Here is a 21,682-nt window from a genome sequence, read left to right on the forward strand (position 1 = left end):
AAAAAATCAACATTAGCATATTAAAAATAAAAACATCTCAAGCCATATGATTATCTCAGTATATTCAGTAGAAGCCTTTGACAAAATAAAACTAATTTCTACTAAAAATTCTACAAAATATGGACATAAGACCATATTTTAGTTTCATAAAGTTTCTAAAACTAAAAGCAATCATTACATGCAATAAGAATACATAAGAAGCATTCTCAATAAATACAGTAGTAAAGCAAGGATATCCACTGTCCCCACTATTATTTGATATACTTCTAGAAATGGTAGCAATGTCAGTAAGACCAAAAAAAAAAAAGGAATTAAAGGTGTAAAGATAGATCACTATCTCTTTTTGCTGATGACATGATTGTTTGCTTAGGAATTCATGAAGAATCAACAAAGATATTAATTCAGACAATCAATAGCTTTAGTAAATGCAAGCCATACAATAAACCCACCAAAAAACCCTAGCATATGTGTATAATAGTTAACAGTATTCAAGTCAATAGAATGGGAAATCCCATCAAAAAAAACCCCAACAACTACACATTGCATAAAATATTTGGAGATCATCCAGCCAAAGAATGCAAAATAGTTAACATAGATTCAATTACAAAATACTCCTCAAAGAAGTAAAGACTATTTAAATAGCAAGAGAAATATTTAGTGCTCATGGATGTACTGTCAGTATAATGAAAACAATACTATCAAAGTTAATTTACGGTTTTAATGCTATACTAATCAAACTATAAAAGGAATGTTTTATTTATTTATTTTTTTGTTTTGTTTTTTGGTTAGGCAGTGGGGTTAAGTGACTTGCCCGGGGTCACACAGCTAGTTATGTGTCTGAGGCCGGATTTTGAACTCAGGTCCTCCTGAATCCAGGGTCGGTGCTCTATCTACTGCACCACCTAGCTGCCCCAAAGGAATGTTTTACAGAACTAGAAAATTCATTTGGAAAAATAAAAACTTAGAATATCAAGGGAAACAATGAAAAGAAGTCATGACAAAGGGGAAATAGCACTTTCAAACCTCAAAGTATTTTATAAAACAGTAATCATCAACATGATTTGTTCTTGGTTTAAAAATAAAGATATAGTTTAATTGCATAGATTAAAGAATGGAGAATCAGAAACAATGGACCTATAACCTAATGTTTGATAAACTTAAAAACATAAGTTGTTTAGGAAAAAACATCTTTTTTAGTAATGGCGGGGAAAAGTAGAACCTTAATATTAGAGATATTAAGCAAGATCATATAGCAGGATTGATTACAAGAGAAGCATAAAATATACCATTTGTAGCTATATATATTCTTTTTTATATTTCTTAAATTTTAAAAATTTTTCTAAATTAATTCTTAGTTTTCAACAAACACTTCCATAAGCTTTTGAGTTTTAAATTTTCTCCCTCTCTCCGCCTTCCTACCTAAAAAGCATGCAATCTGATATAGGCTCTCAAATATACATTCCTATTAAGCATATTTTCACATTAGTCATGTTGTAAAGAAGAATTAGAACCAATAGGAGGAGCCACAAGAAAGAAGAAACAAAACAGAAGGAAAAAAAGAGCAAATAGTATACTTCAATCTGCATTCAAACTCCATAGGTATTTCTCTGGATGTGGATAGCATTTTCCATCATGAGACTTTTAGAGATGTCTTTAGATCCTTACATTGCGGAGAAGAACTAAGTCTATCAAAGTTAGTCATTGCACAATGTGGCTGTTACTATGTACAGCATTCTCCTGGTTCTATTAGGAGATGTATTCTTAATTTGAGAAGGGATAGAGGAAATTACAGAAGACAAAATAATTATTTTGATTACATGAAATTAAAAAACCTATGCACAAAAACATTACTGCATATAGGATAAGAAGTTAAAGATAAGCAGTTGAATGGGGGAAATTCTTTGAATCAAATTTCTCCAATAACAGATTGGTATCCATTACAAAATTACAAAGAATGAACATATCTCTAAAGTAAATCCATGAGAAGACCTCCTCCCATTCCTTTGTAGAGATGTAAGATGTGGGGAGCATTGCATAAGTTTTCACATTTTTTTCCTATATTTTGATCAGCTTTGTTGATTTTTTTTTCCTAAAAGAAAATCCTTTTATCTGTGAGATGGTTCTTAGGGAGGGGGGGTAAGGAGGAATAAATAGGGAGAAAATTAAGTGATGTACATACAAACTGAAACAAGCAAAAAAAAAAATTACTCATAAGAATGCTTATTTAAAAGAATTTTTTTTTTGGAAATTTACATAACTTTAGTGTATATTTAAAAGGAATAGCAAGTTGCACGTAATAGATTTGCAGTTTTTTCCCCCTATTCTACTGTGCTGTGGAAATGCTTGTTTCATTTCTTAAGTTCAGAATAAAATAAATACACATTTTTTAAAAATTAAAAAATTCAGGCTTGTATGAAGTTTACATTTTATCCTTTGGCAATGGGGAGCCATGTAAGGTTCTTTTTCATTTTTTAAAAATTTATTTATTTAAGTTTTCAGCATTCACTTTCATAAGATTTTGAGTTCTAAATTTTCTCCCCTTCCCTCCACAAGATGGCATGCAGTCTGATATAACTATACATTCACATTCATATTAGACATGTTTTCACATTAGTCATTTTGTAAAGAAGAACTGGACAAAATGGGAGAAACTACGAGAAAGAAACGAAGAAAAAAAGAGCAAATAGAATGCTTCTATCTGCATTCAGATTCTATAGTTCTTTTTCTGGATGTGGATAGCATTTTCCATCATGAGTCTTTTGGAGTTTTCTTAGATCCTTATTTGTATTGTCGAGAAGAGCCAAGTCTGTCAAAGTTAGTCACCTCACAGTGTTGCTGTTACTATGTCATGTTCTCCTGGTCCTGCTCACTTTAGTCAGCATTAATTCATATAAGTCATTCCAGGTTTTTAGGAAGTCTGCCTGCTCATCATTTCTTATAGCACAGTAGTATTCCACTACATTCACATATCACAGCTCATTCAGCCATTCCCCAATTTATGGGCATCCCCTCAATTTGCAATTCTTTGCTACCACAATAAGAGCTGCTACAAATATTTTTGTACATGTGGGTCCTTTTCCTGTTTTTATGATCTCTCTTTGAGATACAGACCTAGAAGTGTTATTGATGGGTCAAAGGGTATGCTCATTTTTATAGTCCTTTGGCATAGTTCCAAATTGCTCTCCAGAATGGTTGGATCGGTTCACAACTCCACCAACAATGTGTTAGTGTTCCAGTTTTCCCAAATCCTCTCCAACATTTATCATTTTCCTGTGTTGTCATGATAGCCAATCTGATGTGGTACCTCAGAGTTATTTTGATTTGCATTTTTCTAATCCATAGTGATTTAGAGCAGAGAATACTCACTGTTAAAGAGAAAGTCAGAAGTTTTTGGTTTGGATTTTCTTTACCCAGTGACCTCTACTTTACTGAATTCAACTTCTCCATCTATTAGTGATAGTCCTTTGATATAATCAGAATAGGGAACTCACACTATGTAAAGTTCCTCTACGTGTACAGAATCTGACTGTAATTTATTATCTTATAAAATTGAATTGGTCACTGAGACTTAAATGATCTGTCTGTGGTCACACAGGTCGTGTGTGTCAAATGGAGGACTTACATGAAGTGTCTACCCACAATGTAATGCTATACCTGCACAAGCCCTTGTTATTTATATAATTTATACATGCATACATATTATTTTAAAAATAATGTTAAATCTATTCAGTAACATTTTTAAACTCCTCCTGTGGGGCTGGTACTGTACTAAGCACTGTGTGAACAGAGATAGGAAAAAGATAGTTCTTGTTCTCAAGAAGAATAATTATGACTGAGAAATGACCGTTGGTTTTGGCAATTAAGAAATCAGTGGTAATTTTGGAGAGAAGACTTTTAGTTGAATGATGAAGTCAGAAGTTGAATTGCTAAGTCTGGGGAACAAGTGAAAAGAAAGGCAATAAAGGTAGCAAATGCAAGAGTTTGACTGAAAGAGGGAGGAACAGTGTTCAAGTGATAGGAACAAAGAATTCTCTAAGGAATACCAAATTATTAACAACTAAATGAAACAATCTTACAAATCACTAATAATGTTAAAGAAAAATGCAAATCAAAACAAATTGAGGTTTCACCTCACACTCAACAAATCAGCAAAGATGATAAAAAAATAAGAAAGTCAATATCCTTATAGAAATTTGTTGGTGCAGCTAAATGGTGCAGTGGATAGAGCACTGGCCCTGAAGTCAGGAGGACCTGAGTTCAAATCCAGCCTCAGACCAAACACTTGACACTTACTAGCTGTGTGACACTGGGCAAGTCGCTTAACCCCAATTGCCAAAAAATAAAAAAATTTTAAAAATATTAAAAAAAAGAAATTTCTAGAAACAGATATATCAATTAATGCATTATCAATGGAACTGTGAATAGCACAACCATTAGGGACAGCTGTTTAGAATTAAGCAAATCAAGTGGATAAATGTTTATGCCTTTGATCCAAAGCTGCTACCACTAGGATCAGATAAGAAGTCTTTGACAAAAAAGAGGCTCCAAATAGATTGAAATTTTTATAGCAGCTGTTTTTTGTGGTAGCAAAGAATTGGGAACAAAGTAGATGCCCTTTAATTGCTGAATGGCTAGACAAATTATGATACATGAGTGTAATGGAATATTATTGTGCCCTAAGAAACAATGAATATGATGAATAGAGAGAAGCATGAAAAAGACTATGAATTCCTGTGAAGTGAGTGGAGCCACGGAAACAGCATACACAATTACAATGACAATGGAAATGGAAAGAAGCACCACCACAAAACAGTGGAAGATTAAATGTACAAAACAATAAAGAAGCTTAGACCCAAAGAAGATGCAAGAAACCACCTCCATCCACTCCTTTGCAGAAGATGTAAAGCGGATTTAAAACACAACTACGGGCGTAGAGTATACATAGCATGTCAGATTTTTTCAATATATTGGTAGGTTTTGTAGATTTTTTTTCTAAATTATTATAAAGGATGGCTATATGGAAAGGGGGAAGGAGAAGAATACAGCGAGAAATCTTGGCAACAAAATATCAACAAGAATCTATTTTGTAAAAAAAGAAATAAACAATAACAGGCAATTTTGATCAAATAAAATTAAGGAGCTTTTACATAAATAAAATCAGTGTAGCTCGGATAAGAGAAAAAATTGAGTAAAGAAAAATCTTTGCATCTAGCAGTTCTGATAAAATCAGATATTAAAGTTTTATGTATTGATCCAAGAAGTAAGAGACATATCATCAAATGTATGTTATATCTATCTATCTATCTGTCTAAAGAGAGAATATAGTATGGGTAATTAACACATTAATTCTTACATAGTGATATATGAATTACTTGTTAAAAAGTAAAATAATTAAATTTATTGGTTTATTATATCCTCATTTTGCTATAATCACTTGTTTCACATGATTTGGCATTGAATTCCTAAGCTTCTGATACAGCCTTTCATTCATTATGATAAATAGTATACTTCTGATGAAAAGTCCATTCTTCCAAGGGTAGCCTTGAATGTAGTCAACAAGTTTTTAGTGGGCTTAAATCAAGTGAATTTTCAGGCCATTGAAGAATATTTATCTCTTGAATAAATTTCTTAACCATTCATGACATGTGTCAAGTTACAAAGCCATGCTGTGGTATTCCATTTCTATTTGGAAATTTCTATAACTCTGCTTTTAAGTTTATCAGTATAGCAATATATTTTTCAGTTCATCGTGATAAAGTCAAGTCGGTTTTATCAGTTAAGATTTCCCTTTCCCAGTCTTCAGTACTTAAATCTTTGCATTCTTACCATAACAGGTAAGTTGTTGTTTTGTTTTTTTAAATCATAGCCATGGTTAGCTATGATCTGTCTGTTTTTTTAGCTCAACTTAGGCTTGTTAACAACCCCTCCAGCAGGTCCCTTTAAAGGTCTTTGTTTGTTCTCTCAGAATTCTTTAAACTGTTTCACAGCATTAATATGTTAATTCTGGACTTTTTTTGTTTTTGGCTGCACTCTGTACTTTAGTGCACATCATTCTATTTCATTGTAGGTCTGAATGATCCCTTACATCAATAGCTGTTGCAATAATTCTAACAGTCAATGAAACGTTCTCTTTAAGAGCAAGAATTTTGACACACTTCCTTACAGTAATATCTAGTCTTTAGGACTCCATATTTTAAAACACAGCAAAAGAGTAATGAAACATTGATTTGGTATGGATTAAATACGTAAGTTAGAGAAACCGGCCCCAACTAGTTTTAACTGGACAAAGTTAGGTGTGCTGAGTTAGCCACTAGTGTCAGTGAAAGTACAGGTATGATCAATACTCTTTAAAAAGTGAGATCATATCAAAATTGTTACTTGTCACAGGTAATTCACATACCACTTTATATGACCATTATTGATATGGCAAAAAATATGAACTTTTCAAGAGAAGAATTATAAACACTCATGTGAAAGACTGCTCTAATTTTGTATAATGTATGTTTATACACATATTCATGCAGATGTGAATAAAACATTTGTATACATAACTATATGTTTATAATATATGAAAGTAATTAGATAAAGTTTGAAGGTAGAAAGTCCTCAGCATAAACCACAAGTTACCTCATAATAAGAATATGTTCATTCTATCTACTTTTTTAGTGGAAAAAAATCAATTTAACCTGTGTGTTTCATTACTGTTTTGACAGCAAATAATGCTCATTTAGGGTACAGGAATTTATGAACACTAGATTCATTATTGTTATGAAATTCAAATATAAAAGTTGTTCAGTATATTAACATATTAATGTGTAAATTAAATAGCTTCGAAAATATTTGGAGTATCTGACTTATAAATGTCCTTCCAGTATAAGACATTTTTGTTAAATACATCTGCAAACAGTACTTTGGTTTTTAGTGGTAAAGACTTGAAACTCTTCTTTCCACTAGTGATTTTATTTCTCTTTTTTTATTCACCAAACTGTACTTTCTTTTATAGCTGAAATTATTCTTTGTTCTTCCTCTTCAAAGATGGATATACACTTCTTTTTGTAGCAGTGGATAAAATATTTGTAAAACAAAACTGAAACAAGTAAAAAAAATAAACACATACTTTTGGAATGAAAGTCAGAAGACTTGGCTTTGGTCCTACTTTGCCAATGTCTTTCCCTGCTACTTCAGCTTTTGTGTCTGTTAAGTAATGAGGGTACTTGAAAAATGTTTAGAAGTTGTGGTGTTATATTAGAGTATATAACATCAAGTCTTTGTTTTTGTCTATCACATAAATATTTGTATTTAGTATAATGAAATGGCCCATCCTTCATGTATTAAATACTCAATATGTTATTTAGGATATTAATCGTATTTCTGTAGTTTCCCTATCTACACTTTTACATTAAAAATATTTCTATATTACTAGTGGAAAGCACTGTTTCCCATCTCATCATTTCCATTGCTTCTGATTTGTCCTTTTGTTTGTTAGTTTCTAAAAAGCAATGAAATGTCTACTCTAACATCTTTAATTGACCATTATGAGTCATAATTATAAAATATAAGAATTTTTGTATTGATTTTATAGTAAACATCCATTTGATCATAATGATGTATCATTAGCAATTTTAAGTATGCATTTTCTATAGATTTTAATGTTTATATGTAGTTTATTAAAATGTAAAATAAATATATTAAATAGTAAGCTATTATCCAGTATTAGTTCTCTTTTTGTTTTGGTATAAATGCATTACTTTCTGAATTTTAAGACTTCTTCAAATGGCCTTTTAGTGTTTCTACCAAAAAGTCTTTTAAGAAGGCATTGCAGGAAGAAGACAGGATTTTAGGGGAAAGATGGGGAAAAGAACAAGCTAAAATAAGTATTCTTTCCAGTAACTGCTAAGGATAAACTTATAAGTAGCTGCTATAAATTTTATTAACTTTGTTACTTTCTGCTTACTCTTTATTCATGCAATATGTATCACCTTTTTACTGTGTATTGTCCTTTGATGATATCTTTGATGATATCTTTTAAAACTTACTTTGTCTTCAAGCTCATGTTTCATTTTTACCTTCTTGTTGCTTTCACTTTTTACTGTCTGATTTGTCCTTCATTGCCTTGGCTTTCCAATACTGTACTTCGTGCTTTTGAAGGCTTCAGAAACTTGAGGAAAGAAATCAAGAAGAAAAAAGGTTGGAATATTTCCCAGGTTTTAAAAATTGAAATGTTATTTCAGTATTTAGTTGCAATACACACACACACACACACACACATACACACAAAATCTACTATTAGATTGATTGATTTAGATCATATTATCACGAATGATAATAAATGTAATGATTTTTAAAAAAATTTGTCCTGGAAGTGAAAAACAAAACCAAACAACTCAATTACTTGAATGGGGCAACCTCATATATTAGACTAGAGTACTTTATGTGGGGTGACATAGCTTCAATATAAAGAGTGCTAGAAACAATCTAACAATGAACTACCTTATTCTACTGCTTTAAAAAAAAGATTCAGTATCTTTAAGAAACTGGTGAGCAGCCTGGAAAATAATAAAGTAGATGAGAAATTTATCTTTTATGGTGGGGCATGATAAGCTATCAGTTGCCTTTATTACTCTGGCACAGTACTACTATGGAAAATGTGAAAGCCCTTGATTCAGGAAACTTTGGTTCAAGTCCCTTCTGTGATATATTTGTATGACAAAGGCAAGTAATTTAACTTCTTTGGGCCTCAGTTTCCTCAACTGTAAAATGAAAGTGTTGGATTAAATTACCTCTGAGGTCTCTTCCAGCTCTAGATCTATGATCTTATGATTTTCTTTTCTTAAACAGTCCATCTAAGCTTAGTAAGGAAAATGCCATTAAAATAGTTTTTTAAAAAATGAAAAACTAAAGCTTGTGAATAGGAGGGAACTTCTAAAAGGTGATTCTTGAAATTGAATTTAAAATATAATTTTATTTTATAACTTGTTTTGATTTCATGCCAAAATCACACTTCTAAAACATTTACAGTTTGAGGAAGTAATGTCAAGAAGTTAACTGTGCTTTGCATAAACTATCTGGTCAGGGGCTTTTCAGTGTAGTAATACTTTTTTAAATTTGGACTTTCTAGCTGCTTAATCTATATCCTAAAATCCAAGGAGTATTTTAAAACACAACTTTAATGCTTCAGGTTAATTTTTGATTACAAATTGACTTATTAACATTTAATATATATCCTAACACTAGAATAGTGAAGTATAAATTTGGATTTGGAAAGCAACCTCTTAAAAGTGACATGTAAAGGTAAATTAAATTAATTTAATAGTTCAGGACTGCTGATTTTTCTGTTATAAAATTTGGCAAGATTGATTTGGAATATTAATGAGATTTGTTCCATTTGGCTGTAATTTCTGTTTGGCTTTAGTTTAAATGAACCTGCATTTATTCTTCAACAGGGGGACAAATGTAGAACCAAGTTTACCCTTAGGAGACAGAGCAGTCCATAAAATGCATGAAAGACAACAGAGTATAGGAAAAAGTGAATTTGAGTCCCACTTTTGATGCAGACTTGCTGTGTGACCCAGGAAAAGTCACTTAATCTCTTAGTGCCCTCAGGCAATTCTTTAAGATTATAGTTCAAATCTGTTATTTCTTGCCATTATACTTTGGTAGAGGGAGATTCCCCTACTAAAAAAAAAATTGATGCAGAAAGACCTTTTCTTTGTTTCACATAAATCAGATTTAGTGGGTAATACTACAACCAGTTTAAGAAAATCAGCTTTAAGGAAAAAATTATGGGCTACTTACTTTCAGAGAATGCTGGAACTAAGAATTAAGTGTTCTTGAGAAAAGAGGAACACTGGACTGAATGTTGTAAAAGAGTGAGGTAGAAAATGTGGTGGCTGGACAGTTGGATGAAAACTTGAAGCTTGTTAATTAAAATGAATGAGGTAGGTAAGAGTGGGGAAAAGGGAATTAGAATGGATTAGTGAGGACCAAAGGGAAATATTATATTCAAGGAGGTATCAAAGATATAGAAGATGTAAGTCTATCAGATTTCTTGTTTTCCCCATTGCTATCTGTTTTATCTCTTTGTTCCAAGCCTGAAGTATAGAGTTGCTACCAGTAACATATTGCTAGGTGATAACACTTGACTTAGTATTTAAATAAATGAGTTTAACTTTCTTTTTGGAGTTTTCAAGTGGGATTCTATGATGATGAAAAATCAGCAGTTCCAATACATTGAATAACCAAGGGAAGAGAAGCATTCAGTATATTGCACACATAATTTTTTTTTCATAAAAGTTCTCTCCGAGTGGTATCTATTTTGCTTCAGACCAAACCTTTGTATGATGGTAATATGATAACAATCATTAAATCTGCTCAACTTGTTTATTCCCTCCTCTTTTGTCAGAACGTAATTTTCTTGGTATCCCCTTCATTTCTTTCTCCTAATTGAACCATGTTTTCTTCCGTGCCAGTTTTTACAAGTTTCTATATAATCATCTCCCATATTTACAGCCTACTTTAAAGTTCCTGATTATGTATGAGATAATGTAAATCCTTGTTACCTATTTAAATAAGATGCATGGGTGCCCAAGTATGCATACGTACGTATGTTCACTTCATTTTGAATACAAAATTTCATTAATAATACAAACTTGTCTTTATATATATAATAAAATGGATAATATACACAGGTGATTGATTCATTTATAAAAAGGAAATATAAAAATGGAACATCCTCATTATACATCAGACTTGTGTTTGTAGTATTTCACAAAAGCTGTATCTCTGGGAATTCTTTGAAGATAGGGGCCAACCTAGTTTGAATGGAGGTGGGAAATCCATCAACAAGTGAAGCTTCATTGAATTTCACTCTCATTCTTTCCCCAAAGGTCATACATATACTGATTGCTTCCCTTAACATCAGAGTATGTATTATTGAAATAAAAAGTTTCTAATTTACTTTTATAGGCTACTTTTAACTCTAATGTTACTTTTCCAGTTTGCATTACCACCATAAATGTATTCCTTTCTTGTTTTCTTTGCCTTTAAGATTGTTGATACTTTAAAATAAAATAAAAAGGTTCAGTTCATACATTATTTTCTACTTAATTTTTTTTATTAACTTGTATTTGGCATAATAGATTTTAACCATTTATCAAACACTTTAGCAATTTATGTCATAATAAAATTGTATTTTAAACTAAACATTAAAAATAAATCTATATATTTGAGGGAAAACCTTAGGAAACGTTAGAATATCTAAAAAATATCTACAAAACCCTTGTGAAGCTACTCTGGTATAGTGCTTCCCTTATTACAAGGGGATTTTTATATTAGAAGCTTCATTGTTAATGTCTTCTTAAAGTATTCTTTTAATTCTTAGGATTTTAGAATGCCATTTTAGCTTTTAAAATACAATCTTAGGTCAAGGCTCATTAAAATTTCTCTCCTGGGCAAGTCATTTAACCTTTCAGGAAATCAATTATCTCATCTCTGAAATGAAGAGCTAGATTTAATGATCTGTAAGGTTACTTCTAGCTCTGAATATATGATCCTGTGAAACAACCATTTTGTTTAGATGTTTTATCTTGATAAATTCTACAACTAATTAACGTATATATGAACCCTTTTTCACATCCTAAAGCTACGTCTCCATTTACCTAGAGGAGCTATTATTTATTGCATTGTCCGGAGTTTGAAGGAGCCTCTGGTCATCTAGAAGCCCCAGTATTATTCATTGAAGTTCAGCACTGGATTAACCCAGAAATGGATAATTATCTGAGATGAGTGTCTGTCTATACTTAGATTGCTGCTGGTCCTTGATGACTGAAGAGGAAAACATTCAGTTGGGTGATAAGTTTTGTAGGATTTTGTAGGATTTTTATATCTGTTCAAAACCCAACCTTTATATTCAAAATAGTGATATAAAAGATAGCCACTTCAGTCATAGCACAAGGAGAAACAGTAGCCCAGTACTATGGAGATGGCTAAAGAAAAAATTTCCAGCACTGTTACTCTGAGAAAGCTGGCCTCTTGTGTAAGTTTGGCCAATGTGGGCACACTCATCAAGGCACAATTGTGCTTTGTTTTTATGGTCTGCTTTGATTTGAGCTTTCAGTGGAGATGTAAACTGTATCCTTATTTTGTTAACTGTTATAAATTACATGTATATGTTAAATTTGTTTTTTAAAAACAGATCCTTGGGAAGAAGGAGGAAAATGGTAGTGCTCATTTAAATTAGCAAATTAGAGCTATGACAGTTCTTAGCTATGTCATCACTCTCATGCTTAAGGGCAAAATTTCATCCTCTGTTGTTGAAATATGTTTTCCTATGAATTAGTAAATAACTATAGGACTGAGTAACTGGTGTTTTCCATCTTCCTCTGAAACGTAAGACATTGCAGCATATAACCTAATCTTCTGATCTCTTATGAGACTATATTCTTATAAATAGTTATAGAGTATTATTTTGAAAATAGATGAAAGTAAAAGCAAATTAATGACATCTTTAATTTAATATCTGTATGTTTCTCTTAGTGTTGTTAAAGAGGAAAATACAGACATTGAACAGGAGAGGAAAGAAGAAAGGGGCATTTCAGAAAGAGAAAATAATGAAATAGAAGTAGTAAGTATGAAAGAGCGAATTTTAATCACTAGATTTTGTTGTTGGTAATTCATAGCAGCTGTTTTTAACATATTTTGAAAACAAGAGTTCCACACTGGTATAAATTGTTGCTTTGATTGTAGACTTATTAATGAAATTTTTTTCTCCTGTTAGCTTGATATATTGGCATATGTTGGATTCTGTCATTAAGGAAGTAGGTTGACTGGTCTGTGAAGTATAGTGCTGAGATTAGGTATACTTTTGTTTTAAGGGGAAAAGTGGTTTTATATATCATTATTATTTAAAATAATTTTGAGATTTTTGAAAAATGCAATTTTTTCTTTGCCTTTTTCATAGAAGTAAACTTTTTTTTTAATTTAGCAATATCTTTTTTGTGAAGAAACCAACATTTTTGCCAATAATAATTTTCCATAACATTTTACCTTATAGGAAGAAAACCAAGAAGCAAGTGAACATGAGGAAGATGAAGAAGATGAAGAAGAGGAGGAAGATAATATTGAAGCTGGTGAAAGCTCTGATGAATCTGATTCTGAGTCAGATGAAAAAGGTACCTGTCCTCCCTGTCCTTTAATGCCTAAAACATATTTGAGGAACTTGCCTAACTTCTGTTAAACTTCTTGTTAAACTTTTGTTTTCTCATTTCGTCAAAAGCAGCTTTTATGACTGCTGACCCATATATTCATATTATCTGTAGGAAAGTGATTTTTCTATTATTGAATTTAGTTATTGTTTGATTTTCTTTCATACTTCAAACAGGAAATGCTTTATGTGTCAAACTAATGTGGTGCTTTGTATGCCATTATTTTCTGGTTTACCCTGGAAGTTTTTTGCTTTTATTTGAATACCTTATGCGTAGTGTCATCTTTTGGGCACATTCTCAGTGTTTCTGTTTTCTTCTTTTACAAATAGCGAATTATCAGGAAGACTTAGCACATATTACTTGTGAAATTGCAATAAAACAAAAGCTGATTGATGAATTAGAAAACAGCCAGAGAAGACTACAGACATTGAAAAAACAATATGAAGAAAAGCTAATGATGTTACAACATAAAATTCGGGACACTCAGCTTGAAAGAGACCAGGTGCTACAAAACTTAGGTAAGAATTATACTTTAAATAAATGTTCACAGATGATTGTTGATTTTATGTTATATTTCTTTCTTTTAATGGAAGAAAGTGACAAAATGAGAAGCTAGATGAAAATATTAATTAGTCTCATTATGCTTAGTAGTCATAAGCTTTTTTTTTTCAGGCTGGTAGCCTTTAAGGACCCCATAATTACTTTGCACAGAGTTCAGACTATTTACTTTTGTTTAGTTAATTTGCTTTTAATGTCTTGATTTACATTTGCTTATTTCTTTCTAAAATTAAAAAAAATTACATGTGCATCAGCATGGTTAGTGGAATGAGGCATCAGATAGGAACAACATTTATTAAGCACCTGCTATGTGTCAGCATTGTGCTAAGAACTTTACAAATATTATCTCTTTTGATCCTCATAACCCTAGGAGGTAAGTGCTATTTTTAATCTTCATTTTAAAGTTCAGAAAACTGAAGCAGACGGAGGTTAAGTGACTTGCCCAGGATTGCACAGTTAGTAAGTGTTTGAAGTCAGATTTGAATTCAAATTTTCCCAACTCCAGGCCCAGCATTCTGTCTGCTGCTCCGTTTAGCTCCCTCCAAGAAGAGAGACAACCTTGCCTATTAGAATCTTACTTATCTATTAGAAAATATTCTGTGGTGGGTAATTATTCTTTTTAAAGTCCTGATTTGTGAATTGATGAAGTCAGAACTCACCTCATATAGATAATGAGATAGAGATAGATTAGATAGAAAGAGGCAGGCAGAGAGATAGAAGGGGAGTTACACGTATTAAGCACCTATATGCCAGGCAGTCTGCTGAATGTTGAGGATACAGAGACAAGCAAACAAGACAGTATCTGTCCCCAAGGACCTTATAGTCTAATGAGGCAAAACAATGCATACTGGGTGGCTGAAAGCTGAGATAAATAAGTGTTGGTACATGGTGTAGAGAATGCAGAAAATGACATGGAGGCCTAGTTCTGGACAGAATAAGGCAAAAGCTCATCTATCATAGCTGAAACAGAGATGTAGATGGTCACTGCAAAGTATGATGAGGAGTTTGCCAGGCCATGTTACATTGAGATACTTCAAATATCATTCGGCTGTTCAGGTTCTGTGGAATCTTGCTCAGAAGAAAAGGCAAAAAAAGTTCGATCTGAGTATGAGAAAAAACTTCAGACTATGAACAAAGAGCTACAGCGACTCCAGACAGCTCAAAAAGAGCACGCACGTTTGCTGAAAAATCAGTCTCAATATGAAAAGCAATTGAAGAAATTACAGCAGGATGTGATGGAAATGAAAAAAACAAAGGTATTGATTTTTATTTCAGAGATTTTGTGTTTGGAATACCTATCACTTGGGGTTGGAAGATAATATATTTGTTCAGCAAAGGGACTTTCAGTCTTGCAAATGGCACTTGCCCCTATAGCTGTGACGAAATGGTTTCCTCTAGGCAGTTTGCTGTTACTGTTGTGCTATAGAGCAGCTGAAATTTAGTTGAAATTCTTATTCTCTTGTCTAAATTGCCACTTAGGTGTTTATTCTCAAGTTTGAATTCAAGCATAGAATTTAGAAGTATAAAATGTAAGATCCTGCTTCTGCATTAATCTTGTACCAACATACCCTTCTCCAGCTGAAACCAACTGGTCATTTACAGTTTACAGATTTTTAAAATTACAAATTCTCCCCTGTGAAGTAAACTACATACAGTATATATATAGTCTTCTTTCTTGTGATTCTGAGATATTTATCTCTAATTTATATAGGTACGCCTAATGAAACAAATGAAAGAAGAACAAGAAAAAGCCAGAATGACAGAATCTAGAAGAAACAGAGAGATTGCACAACTTAAAAAGGATCAGCGTAAACGAGATGTGAGTCTAAAGATTTCAGCTCTCCCAAAATTCAGCCCTCCTACAATTATTCTATTTGTCATAGACATTGAATTCCTTTTTTTAAGTTGTTAGAGGAAAATTCCTTTGGCAATAGGTTCTTGTACTTTAGGAGGTTTTCAAATGAGAGGACTGCTTGATCATTTGTCAGCAGGGAATTTCTGTTCAGATAATATATTGGACTGGATATGTGATTCTATGAATCCTCTCTGAAGAATACATCAATATGTAGATAACTTCAGGGAATTAAAAAGGGCCTTTAGACAGGAAGAGAGAGGTCAGGAGAGAGATGAAATGGTTTATTTTAATGAAATGGTTTGTGTATTTAAAGTTGATATGTTTTTGGAAACTTTTTTTTTCTCCATCTAGACCATCTCTTTAGATATATTCTGGAGAAGAAATTCCTTCTAGTTGTTTTACAACATAGAGTCTTAGGGAGTTGCCTGAGGTACTGAGAATTTAAGTGATTTGCCCAAGCTCACATAGTCATTATGTGGCAGAGGTGGAACTTGAATCCAGAATTTCCTGACCCTGAGGCCTCATCTACTACGCCATATTTCCTGTGATGAAAAGAAGTGACTGAGTGAGTGATGCAGGAGAGACAATATCAAAATTAGGTGGATTTGGAAGTGGCTACATGGTACAATATTAACTTGGAAGGAAATCTCTACTGCCTTAGCATCTGTCCCTGGTCCCATTTGGTACTGTTTAATATTTTTATTAGTGACTTTAATAAAGTCATAGATGGCACATTTACCTAATTTGTCAATGACACAAAACTGGGAGGTATGTTTAGTATATTAGATGACGGAATCAGGATACTGAAAAATCATGGGTAGAATTATAAGCCAAATTTAATAGGGCTAAGCGTAAATTATTATAGGTGAGTTCAGGAGATCAATTTCACAAGTGCAAGATGGGCCAGGTATGGCAAAGTGATAGTTCATTTGAAAAAAGATTTTTAGAGTTTTAGTGGCCTGGCCTACAAGCGCAACTTGAATCAAAGGTGTGATACAGCAGCCAAAAAAGTTACCAAGAACGTAGATTGGATTAAGAAAAGCATTGTATCCAGGTCTAGGGGAGGGGAGAGGTGACAATACCTGTGAGCTCTGCTGTGCTGTAGTATATTGTACTGCATTTTAGGAAAGAAACTAGAAGTGTATGAAGGAAGCCAAGAAGAGTGGTTAATGGCCTAGTGATTATGCCATGTGAAGTTTGATTTAAGAAGCTGGAGATGTTTAGTGTGGAGAAGAGAAGACTTTTGAGGCACATGTGGCTGTTTTCCAGCATTTAAAGGGCCATTATGTGGAAAAGAAGTAAGACTCATTCTGCTTGGCTCCAGAGGGCAGGAGAAACTTAGTAGAAGTTGTAAAGAGACATGTTTAGGCTTGATGTCAGTAAAAAAAAGTTCCTCGTGATTAGAGCTATCCAAAAATGGAGTTAATTTCCTTGGAGCTCTGGCAAACAAAGGATGTTATATGCATTGCAGTGAAGATTCATGTTGAAGAATGGATTTGACTGAATGGCACCTGAGGTCCTTTCCAATCTTCTAAAGTCTGTAATTCTGATTCTGTATTTTAGAAAGCCTAGGTTTACAGTGTGTACTGATTCTGCCACTTAATAGCTATGATAACCTTGGACAATCACTTTCTGTGCCTCAGTGTCTTTATCTATAGATTAGGAATAGTAATTATCTGTACTGCCTCTCAGGACTGATTAATACTCGATCTAAAGCTCTGTAAATTGCCTTGTAAATGTCAGTTATTATTAGTTATAATGTTTTTGAGTTCTAGATAGAAATGAGATTTTTAGCATGTAATAAAAAAGAATTCCTAACAAATAATTTTGGTTATGGGTGGGTCAGTGTTTGCATGTATGCCAAATTCTTCTTAATTGAGAATTGCTTCTGAAGGAGGTAGAGTGGTGGATAGAAAGCTAGCCATGGAACCAGGAAGCTCCAGATTCATGTCTGACACCTCTGACACCTACTAGCTTTGTTTCCCCTCTCAGTGTGCTAGGCAACAATTTAAAATGATATGTTGCATAATAGATGCTGACCTGCATTAGAAGAGGGAATTCCCTCACTGGGTGTAATCTACACCGATGAGAGCTTCCCTATATCTTCTGAGTATTGCTTGTCTTTGTTTCATAATCTTATGACTTACAGAATATTATTTAATATGAGACATGCTGTGAAAATAGCTGAGTTGAAAGGACACGTTTTTTTGCTGTGTTCTGAGGTTTATTCCCAGGTACTTAGACTTAAAAAAACTGCAAAGTGAGATTATTAATAGTGTCATATTCAGCAACTTCAATGAAGACTCTAATAATGTATTAAATAAATTCTGCAGTAATAGTTACTACTTGGAAACAGACTAAAATAGCAAATTCAAAAGCATTGTAAACAAAGGATAGAAAACAACAAAAATCATTGGAAATCACTTTTTTATAAGCAAGTAAGCTCAAGTTTCATGGAAACTGAATGTGTCTCATGATTTCCATATCTTTTTCTGTTCCCCAAATGTTTCAACTCAATTGTACTTGACTCATAATAGTAACCATATAGTAAATTGGAAAGCAGTAGTCCTTATGTAAATTAAGGTTTAATGGAGCTTTATAGATCATAGAATTTTACAGGTAAAAGTAAATTTAAAGATCGTGTAGTTCAACTCCTTCTTAGATGAAGAAAATAAGCGAAGAGAAGTGAAATGACTTGTCTAGGGACAGATTTTGGCAATGCCGTGATTAGGTCAGAGAGTTCAGGTCTGCTAGTCAGCAGCTTTTCTCCCATACCCTATCATACCTCTTATATATAGCTTATAGTGTTTAAGAAACACTCAAGTGTACTGTCACCATATCCTTAGGAATTTTCTGTAAAACTTGAAAACAAACTAGTAATATATACTAAATAATAAATTCAGCAATGACTTAGTCTCTCTTTTGGAATTCTACCCAAATTTCCAAAAATAGTCACTGAACACTAATAAAAATGAGAGATCATTCAGCAGTCAAAAGTGTGTAATTGGCCTTTTATATTGGAAGAACCAACTACTGAAGATAGTCATAACTTATATTTTGAGTTTAATAAGAGTTTTTTTGAGTTGATCTTTACAACATTACTCATGTGGGTATTCTTATCCCTATTTTACAGATGATGAAACTAAGATTGAGATTTTAAGACTTGCCTGTGGTTATGCAGGTAGTACATGTAGGAAAAAGGACTCATACTGAAGTCTTTTGAACCCAATTTCAGCAGACTTTCTATTATACCATGTTACTAGTGGAAGCATTTATTTCGGTTGATTTTCTACCATTAGCATGACTTTTTCTTTTATAGTTTTGATATTTGTAGTACTATCCATATGTTCTCATTCATATCCCAGAAGCAACAAGCAAAACAAAGTGCTGCTCCCTAAGACTGCACGATACTCTGTGTTTAGAGATCCTGCTTTGCAGTAAGCACTCATATCCATTTTAGCAGCAACTGACTTGTGGATATATCAGCATTTAATAATTATTTGGGTGGGAATGAGGAGCAGATCCATTGGTATAAGAAAGTCTTGGTGAGGAAGCTCCCTGTCCCAGTGCCAGTTGGTAGCTATTCTTCATCTATGGTTTTAGAGACTTGCTTGGGTCACTAAAAAATTAAAAGACTTGCATAGGAACATACAACCAGTATATATTAGTGGTACAACTTTAATTATTAACTTCCTGACTTCAAGATCTGCTCTCTATCTACTCTGTGACACCACCTCTCATAAGAATTGATGGAAATTAAAAAATAACATAATAGATTTATGATGCTTAAGGAAAAAGGAAAGTAAAATGACATGGGAAAATGTTAAATGATAACATTACATTTATATAGCACTTTATGATCATAAAACATTTGACAAACATTATCTTATTTGATCCTCACCACTGTGTGAAGTAGGTAGTTTAATGTTGTTGCTTAGTTTTATAGATTAGGAAAATTAGTCTCAGGTAGATTAAATAACTTGCATAATATCCCATTAGCTCAATGGTGGTTGAGCCAGGACTTGAATCCAAAACTTCTGCTTAATACTCTATACCAGTGGTATCAAACTCAAATAGAAATGGGAATAAGCCTTCTGCAGGTCCTTTATTGACTTAATTTTAAAATGTAATGTCTGTTTTTTATATTTTTATTTATTTTGTTAAATATTTTCCAATTATGTTGTAATTTGATTTGAGCTGCACTTAGGATTGCCCACAGGCTGCTTTCTTGACAGCTGTTCTACACTATACTATATTCTCTCTTCGTCTCTCAATCTTTCAGGATGGAACAGAATAAGATATAATGGGTTTTTATTTTTACTATTCTGACTTCTTTAATATTATTTGTAGCATCAACTCAGACTCCTGGAAGCTCAAAAGAGAAACCAAGAAGTGGTTCTTCGTCGTAAAACAGAAGAGGTATAGTAATGGGATTTATTGGAAATTTTGTAATAAATTGAATAATTTCTTAGATCAAGGAAATGAGTTCATCTGTTCTCTTTTAGGTTACAGCTCTTCGTCGACAAGTACGACCCATGTCAGATAAAGTAGCTGGGAAAGTTGCAAGGAAACTGAGCTCACCTGATGTCCCTGTTCAGGACTCAGGTTCTAGCATAACCTCTGTAGATTCAGATTCAGCCAGAGCAGTAACACAACAGAAGATGAAAATACCAGTTGCAAGAGTTCAGGCATTACCAGTTATTCCGGTGAATGGTACCAGGTAAAAATAATTCTCTTTTTCTCCTGTAACAGTTATTTTAGGTATTGTCTCTAAATGTTATACTTAAACATACCTTTCCAGTCTTATACATTAGTATTCTTCACACATGGTTTGGTCTAGGCAGACCAACCTTCTTGCTGTTTTTCACATGTCATACCACATTTCCCCTCTCCTGTCTCCATGCCTTTGCACAGATCGTCTTCTTTAGTTGGAATGCACTGCCTTCTCATCTCTACCCCTTAAAATTCTAGGTTCCCATTTTTTTTTTTGCTTTTTGTTGAGGCAATTGGGGTTAAGCGACTTACCCAGGATCACACAGTAAGTGTCAAGTGTCTGAGGTTAGATTTGAACTCAGATCCTCTTGACTCCAAGGCCGGGGCTCTATCCACTGTGCCACCTAGTTGCCTCTCAAGTTCCCTTTAAAGTTCAGTTGAAATATCACCTTTTATGTGAAACTTTTCCTATCTTTTCTCACCTCCTTCCCCACCTCCCAAATACTTTGTATGAACTTATGAATGTGCGTGTTGTCTGCTCAGATAGAATGTGAGCTTCTTGAAGGTGAGGACAGTTTCATTTCTTTGTATCCTCAGTGCCTAACATAATGACTTCTTGTTGATTGATTGATTAAATGAAAAACCTTGTGTTGCATAACAGTATATTATAACATTGTACTCAGAAATGTTTTTTATACAAATGTTCACAGAAAGAAATACCAGAGGAAGGGAATGACTAGTCGAGTGTACACATCAAAGACAGCCCGGATGAAATGGCAGCTGCTTGAACGCAGGGTCACAGACATTATTATGCAAAAAATGACAATTTCAAATATGGAGGCTGATATGAATAGACTCCTCAAGGTATGACATATAACAGTTCAGTTTTGACTTTATTTTCAAATTACTCGCTCCATGATCAAATGCACAAGTATTTTTCAAGTTTTTGATTAACCTTGATGATTTTGTGAATATATAATTTATATCCATTTCTGTGGCAATAGCAACGTGAAGAACTCACAAAAAGAAGAGAAAAACTTTCAAAAAGAAAGGAAAAGTTCATCAAGGATAATGGAGATAGTGATAGAAATGTACTTAACATCAATGAAGAGATGGAGTCACTAACTGCAAATATAGATTACATCAATGATAGTATTTCTGATTGTCAAGCCAATATCATGCAAATGGAAGAAGCAAAGGTCAGTAATCCAAAAAAAAAAATACTTGGTGACTTGGAGTAGTAGAACATTTTTAAACATTAACATACATTTAATTCTAAAAATTTAACATAAAATACTTATGTTTTCTATGATCTGTAAATTTGTAGAGGTAAAGGTAGTATGTGATTTAGCTA

General features: G+C 33.0%; 1 protein-coding gene across 1 annotated transcript in view; it reads left to right on the plus strand.

Moving 5' to 3' along the window:
* KIF21A (kinesin family member 21A) overlaps positions 1–21,682 on the plus strand; it is a 171,524-nt gene that overhangs the window by 86,451 nt on the left and 63,391 nt on the right. The window contains 10 exon segments of the mRNA XM_020973700.2: positions 8,149–8,187; positions 12,535–12,622; positions 13,052–13,169; positions 13,532–13,720; positions 14,817–15,016; positions 15,472–15,579; positions 19,966–20,034; positions 20,121–20,335; positions 21,039–21,192; positions 21,333–21,527. Coding sequence (XP_020829359.1) covers positions 8,149–8,187; positions 12,535–12,622; positions 13,052–13,169; positions 13,532–13,720; positions 14,817–15,016; positions 15,472–15,579; positions 19,966–20,034; positions 20,121–20,335; positions 21,039–21,192; positions 21,333–21,527 — 1,375 coding nt within the window.

Source organism: Phascolarctos cinereus, unplaced genomic scaffold (assembly GCF_003287225.1).
Source record: "Phascolarctos cinereus isolate Bilbo 61053 unplaced genomic scaffold, phaCin_HiC Scaffold_1;HRSCAF=81, whole genome shotgun sequence".
Classification (NCBI taxonomy): Eukaryota; Metazoa; Chordata; class Mammalia; order Diprotodontia; family Phascolarctidae; genus Phascolarctos; species Phascolarctos cinereus.